This window comes from Salmo salar, chromosome ssa20 (genome assembly GCF_905237065.1).
Source record: "Salmo salar chromosome ssa20, Ssal_v3.1, whole genome shotgun sequence".
NCBI classification, from domain to species: domain Eukaryota; kingdom Metazoa; phylum Chordata; class Actinopteri; order Salmoniformes; family Salmonidae; genus Salmo; species Salmo salar.
Genome location: NC_059461.1, coordinates 63,611,028 through 63,617,899, shown reverse-complemented (window position 1 = coordinate 63,617,899; position 6,872 = coordinate 63,611,028). Strand labels below are relative to the sequence as shown.

Sequence of the window (6,872 nt, the reverse complement as noted above, 5' to 3'; positions counted from 1 at the left end):
AATTTATGTCTTTGTGAACTGCAGTTCTATTTCCTACCTTTCAGACTGTCAGTGTGGTTGAATGTATAGATTATATCCCAGGTTAGGGTAATAATAACGAAGAATCAACAGAAGAGTACCTCTTCATCTCTGATGGTCAGAAAACAGTGGGCCTGGGTGACCATCCACTGGTAGGGTGACACAGCTGGGGGTTATTAGGGTTAATTGTCTTGATTAGAGCCTTTTCTGATTCACATTGGATAATACATTGCATGAAAGAATCATAAACCAATTTAAAAATGATTTAACTTTATTTCATATTTGTTTCACTTTCAAGACAATGTAATGTACTTTATTTACAACAAAAAAATAAAATACAACCCAAACAAAAGTGAGACCAAGGAGTTTAGACCCAGTATCCTCTTCATCCTCGTCTACAGTTTGAGTTGGACTGCACTGTTATAGATAGGGTTTTCATATTCACATTCTGGGAGAGAGAGGTCTTAATGTAAGATAAGTTATTATGATTATACAGTATGTTGTGTGTAAAAAAAAGCAACTTACGCTCTTTGGGTTTCTTTCTCCAAAAGCTTCCTGCAATGAGGAGACAAGGTTTTAATAACAAAATGCTAAAGTGCATATTGATTTGTTTCAGAGATTACTGTAAAGCATAGTGTGTAGGACACCTCTTTGGCAGTTGTCCATTTGGGATCTGCCCTCCTGGTTGGTCTTTGCTTCGTTTGCTCTTTGGTGGTTGTCCATCTGAACTCTGGCTTGCTGGTTGATCTCGGCTTGGTTTGCTGTCAGAGTTCATAAAGTATCACTGCAAGCCTATACTGTAAATTGATCATTACAAAGTTCTGACTTTACCGTAGTAACGCTGTCCGAGACTTGATTGGCGCAATCTGCTCATGAGTTCTGGGGAAGGAAAGTCCATAAAGTTTAGTTACTTCTGAATTCAACATGCATACCAAGCGGGATGAAAATATTGGTATCTTTGAACAAGGGACAATGGTTATAGAACATCTACGGTATGTTACACATAGCCCACCTCCATGAAACCCCTGTCTTCTTTTCTCACTCGAATCTCTCAATTTATTTTTGTATCTAGCTGGTTTGTGCTGGTTTCTTTGTGCTTCATGTTGAATTCTGGTTGGATCATGGTGAATTCTGGACGGATCATGGTGAATTCTGGACAGATCGTGCTGCATTCTGGTCAGATCGTGCTGCATTCTGGTCGGATCGTGCTGCATTCTGGTCGGATCGTGCTGCATTCTGGTCGGATCGTGCTGCATTCTGGTCGGATCGTGCTCATTGTTTTCTATTGAAAGGTGGGAAGAGAACAGTTCAAACTAGGTCCATGTAGAAAAGAAAACAACTTTACAATTCCATTCCAGTCCATTGAAAGAAAATGGTAAATGTAGAAGCATAAACTTACCATAGATCAGTCGCTCATTGCCGACTCCTAAATTAAGACAAAATCCAGATGTGAGCATCAGTCTGCAAATGCAAAATGACTTTGTACTGTGGTCTTGTTTAGTAAATATAGAGTGATGCTGTAATGTTGAATAATCTTAACCACATGGACATAATAAAACACTGTGTGTGCGCACGTGCATGCGTGCGTGTGTGTGTTTGAGTGTGAGCACATGCTGTTTTAGCCTACGTGTGTACGTTTTTTACCTCTCTCCTGTGCCACGTCTCTCCCGACATTGTCACTACATGCGACGTCCTCAGGAGGTGCACTGGATCCTGTGATATTATACAGAATTCTACATTAATTTCATGTTTCAATCAGATTTGAAAGTGGTGCTCAAATACCATAGTAGTAATACATTCTCTTTCTCAAAAAATAAAAATTAACATTGAGGATTAGAACAAGAGCATAGAGGCCCAACCTGCACAGAAATGGGTGTTGATATAGTCTGGTGTTCTTTCAGTAGAAACTCCTAAAACAAGAAAGGGCACTTTATAAATGTATCACTTTTTCAGGCTTTATGTCTTTTTTGAAAGTACAAATACATCACATTTCACAAACATATCAGGCTACTTTGAAATGTTCTACCACTGCATCCCTGCAGTTCCTCTTTCTAAAGTGCATACTGGGTGGCATTAAGACATGCCTATAGGCCTGTTTAAAGATATGTAGCTACTTAACTGACATTGAAGCAGCTTGCAAAGTTGCACAATCAACATAAAAACATTTACATCAGAAAGAAAGGATGCTGCTTAATGCTCATAGGGATATTTGGATTAGCCCAAATAACTGTTGTTGTACTTGGTGAAGCATACTGTATACTGTGCAGCATGGCGTGCTAGCTGCTTCATCCATATCATTCCAATGCAGAAGTAAAACTGAGTGAGTCAGATGGAACATGGGGGTGCTCACGTGTCCATTTCACCCAGCAGAAACAGCCACTTAGGAGCACTAGGAGGATGGCCAAACTGCCGACGCTGAAAAACAACACGATGTGTGAACCTAGATGAGTAAAGAGGAAGAGGTGGTTTTATTAACGTGTATCTTACAGGAAACAATAAGCGAGAGAGCTGCTGAGTCTAAACCGACCAGAAATGTGTTTGCCTTTACAGAAAGTAACCGTGGAAGGAAAAACCGACCAAATGCTTGACTTTTTCCACGTTTGGTTACGTTACAGACTTATTCTGAAATCGATTAAATTGTTTTAAAAAATGCCTCAGCAATCTACACACAATACCCCATAATGACAAAATAAAAACAGATTGAGAAATTTTTGCTCATTTATAAAATAAACTGAAATAGTTGTGGAAAAAGTACCCAATTGTCATACTTGAGTAAAAGTAAAGATACCTTAATAGGAAATGACTCAAGTAAAAGTGAAAGGCACCCAGTAAAATACTACTTGAGTATAAGTCCAAAAGTATTTGGTTTTAAATATACTAAAGTATCAAAAGTAAATGTAATTGCAAAAATGTACTTAAGTATAAATCATTTCAAATTCTTTATAATAAGCAAACCAAATGGCAATTGTTCATGTTTTATAAATTTACAGATAGCCAGGGGGACACTAACACTCAGACATAATTCAGAAACAAAGCATTTGTGTTTAGTGAGTTGCCAGATCAGAGGTAGTAGAGATGACCAGGGAAGTTCTCTTGATAAGTGTGTGAATTTGATGTTTTCTGTACTGCTAAGCATTCAAAATGTAATGAGTACTTTTGGGTGTCAGGGAAAATGTTCGGAGTAAATAGTACATTTTTTTTTTTGTAAAAGTAATAGTTGTAAACAATATAAATGGTAAAGTAAAGTACAGATACCCCCAAAAACGACTTAAGTACTACTTTAAAGTATTTTTACTTAAGCACTTTACACCACTGCTGAAATACATTATTTACATAAGTATTCAGACCCTTTGTTATGAGACTCGAAATTGAGCTCAGGTGCATCCTGTTTCCATTGATCATTTGGAGATGATTCTACAACTTGATTGGAGTCTACCAGTGGTAAATTCAATTGATTGGACATGATTTGGAAAGGCACACACCTGTCTATACAAGGTCCCACAGTTGAGAGTGCATGTCAGAGCAAAAACCAAGCCATGAGGTCGAAGGTATTGTCCGTAGGGCTCCGAGACAGGATTGTGTCCAGGCACAGATCTGGTGAAGGGTACCAAAACATTTCTGTAGCATTGAAGGCCCCAAAGAACACAGTGGCCTCCATCATTCTTAAATGGAAGAAGTTTGGAACCACCAAGACTCTTCCTAGAGCTGGCTGCCTGGCCAAACTGAGCAATCGTGGGAGAAGGGCCTTGGTCAGGGAGGTGGCCAGAGTTCTTCTGTGGAGATGGGAGAATCTTCCAGAAGGACAACCATCTCTGCAGCACTTCACCAATCAGGCCTTTATGGTAGAGTGAAAAGACGGAAGCCACTCCTCAGTAAAAGACACATGACATCCAGCTTGGAGTTTGCCAAAAGGCACCTAAAGACTCTCAGACCATGAGAAACTAGATTCTCTAGTTTGATGAAACCAAGATTCAACTCTTTGGAAGGGGAGAAACTCCCCAAATACAGGTTTTGCCGAGTTTGTAGCGTCATACCCAAGAAGACCCGAGGCTGTAATTGCTGCCAAAGGTGCTTCAACAAAGTACTGAGTAAAGGGTCTGAATACTTACAGTATGTAAATGTTATATTCCTGTTTTTCATTTTTTATAAATTAGCAAACATTTCAAAAAAACTGCTTTTTCTTTGTCATTATGGGGTAATTTTAACAAACAAAATGTGGAAAAAGTCAAGGGGTCTGAATACTTCCCGAAAGCACTGTACAGTATGAAACCTTCACCAATTATTTTGACTCATTACTGGTGACTTGAAAGGGTCCTATATCTTCAGATACAACAGTATAAGAGATTATTGTTCTACTCTAACAGTAAAGTGACTTTCTCTTGATGCAAATATTCCGATGAGGTTGCAAGAAGGAATCAAATCTACAACTCAGGTGTTGTTACAAGCACCATTCTCCAACCAACTGAGCCGTTGGAACAATATATTACTGTAGATACTAGCATAGTGTTACCTTGTTCAAGTTCCTCAACTTCCACTCGATGGCACTGGTCATGATTCTGCAGCGCACAGCAGTAGGAGCCCAGGTCTGAGGCCTGAAGGGCATCGATTAGGATGGAGAAGTTCCCCAGACCTCCCTGATTGGGGAAAGCCTTCACTCTTCCCTGCCTGGGGTCCAGAAAGTCCACCTGATAATAATAAATTCATATTTTATTTATAAATTAATATATATTATTTGAAGAGCGTTTTTCATTACATGCAGAAATTACAAAGCTGCACATAAAAAATATGGTTAAAAAGGCTTTAAAAAGGCTATCTCAAAACAAAAAAAGAAGGCTAGTATTGTACATGCTACGCAGACAACTGAAAGAGGCAACAACCTTCCCAGAGAACGTGATGTTGACCAGGCTGGCACCAGAACCAGAGCCCTGGTTCCACATCACCCAGCCATGGCCAGGGCTAATGCCCAGAGAGGTTGACCCTAAGCTGCATGACAGGAGCACCGCAGAGCCTAGTGGAGCCTGGAGGTTGGATGTGTTACAGGAGTCATGGCAATGTTTGTTACCTAGAGGAGGAGTGTTGGGTTTGGACGGTTATCAGGCTCATAGATAAAATGTTGCAATGCAATGGTTAAAATACACTGCCATTTTATGGTAAATTCTCCGCAGCATACATACATTTCTGATGTAAGTTAAAAATAAGGTTTAAAAAATTACACCATTATTTTCCTGATGCACAATACATTCACATGACAGGAAGCTTCTCTTAAATTTCTACTCTACAACTCTACATTACTCTCTCATAGCTCTACATAAAATGCTGTATCTATATTATCATTATCTTAAGCACTTACCCATTGAAGCAAAAGAGGTATAACATAATACCATCCAAAAAAGACAGACTTCAGTTTTGACCAAGAGCATTTTCTGTATTTTAATGTATGGCAGTGAGTGGTACCAGAAATGTAAGTGAAAGTACCCAGCACATATATCCAGTAGCTACAAGCTAAAGGGCAAACCTCTACAACTAACTTCAGGCACAGAGGCAATCGATTAGGTCACTTCCTGTTTGAGCAGCTGTGCCTGTTTCTTTTCGTCCCCTTTCTTTTTATACATATCTGAAAATATTGAATATAGTGTTACATTTTAACTGGTTCTTGATTCATTTGATATATTATAACATGTTTAACCTGTTGGGGATAGGGGGCAGTATTTGCATGGCTGGATAAAAAACATACCCGATTTAATCTGGTTACTACTCCTGCCCAGTAACTAGAATATGCATATAATTAGTAGATCTGGATAGAAAACACTCTACAGTTTCTAAAACTGTTTGAATGGTGTCTGTGAGTATAACAGAACTCATATGGCAGGCCAAAACCTGAGAAGATTCCATGCAGGAAGTGGAAATCTGATTTGTGGAATCACCTTCAACACTTTGCCTATAAAACACACCGTGAGTTAGGATTCATTTAGCACTTCCTAAGGCTTCCACTAGATGTCAACAGTCTTTACAATGTGGTTTGAGTCTTCTATGGTAGAAACTGACTGAAAGAGAGGCTTGGAAAGTTGGTCACAGGGGCAGGGCCATTACTACTATGATGCGGGCGCCCATGGGTACTCTCTCATTCCGAAACATTTAGTAAGACAATGCAATCGTCTGTCTTGAATATTATTGAAGCTCTGGTTGAAAAGGCCCTAAAGATTTATGTTATACAACGTTTGACATGTTTGAACGAACGTAAATATTTTTTTTGCTCTTTCGTGATGACAAGTCCCGTGCACTACAGTACATTATGAGTAGCCTTCGGAACACGCTAACAAGAAGGAGCTATTGGGACATAAATTATTAACTTTTTCGAACAAAACTACATTTGTTGTGAACCTGGGAATCCTGAATATTTACAATAGTATATTTGATTTTAGATGGTTCCAAGATGGCGCTAATCTGTATCGCCTAGCCTATTTTTCTGAGCATAGGACCTCGTTTATTGCAAAGTGTGATTTCCTAGTAAAGTTATTTTTAAATCTGGCAATGCGGTTGCATTCACGAGATGTTAATCTATAATTCTTTGAATGACAATATTACATTTTAACAATGTTTTCGAATAGTAATTTTGTAAATTGTAGCGCTGGTTCACCGGAAGCATTTGAGGGAAAATATTTTCTGAACGTCACGCGCCGATGTAAAATGCTGTTTTTATATATAAATATGAACTTTATCGAACAAAAAATGCATGTATTGTGTAACATGATGTCCTAGGAATGTCATCTGATGAAGATTGTCAAAGGTTAGTGCTGCATTTAGCTGTGTTTTGGGTATTTGTGATGCATGCTAGTTGCTTTGAAAATGGCAGT

General features: G+C 38.8%; 1 protein-coding gene across 1 annotated transcript; it reads right to left on the bottom strand.

The window, feature by feature from the left end:
• Positions 1-271: 271 nt before the first annotated feature.
• LOC106581089 (uncharacterized) lies at positions 272-5,565 on the bottom strand. The gene is made up of 12 exons (XM_014162803.2): positions 5,369-5,565; positions 4,896-5,080; positions 4,529-4,703; positions 2,369-2,458; positions 1,878-1,928; positions 1,663-1,731; positions 1,418-1,444; positions 1,031-1,300; positions 850-897; positions 666-779; positions 544-573; positions 272-466 (listed from the first exon to the last, which is right to left on the bottom strand). Exons 1-12 carry the CDS (start codon positions 5,436-5,438, stop codon positions 414-416), a joined length of 1,182 nt encoding a protein of 393 aa, XP_014018278.1. The 5' UTR covers positions 5,439-5,565; the 3' UTR covers positions 272-413.
• Between the last annotated feature and the right edge of the window lie 1,307 nt (positions 5,566-6,872).

What these genes read in the sequence shown, in the direction of transcription:
- LOC106581089 (XM_014162803.2), bottom strand. Translation starts at nt 5,438, where the DNA reads ATGCTCTTGGTCAAAACTGAAGTCTGTCTTTTTTGGATGGTATTATGT. An exon ending in TCTCGGACAGCGTTACTACG is followed by an intron (nt 780 to 849) that starts GTAAAGTCAGAA and finishes GAACTCTGACAG; the next exon opens with CAAACCAAGCCGAGATCAAC. An exon ending in GAGAAAGAAACCCAAAGAGC is followed by an intron (nt 467 to 543) that starts GTAAGTTGCTTT and finishes TCTCTCTCCCAG; the next exon opens with AATGTGAATATGAAAACCCT.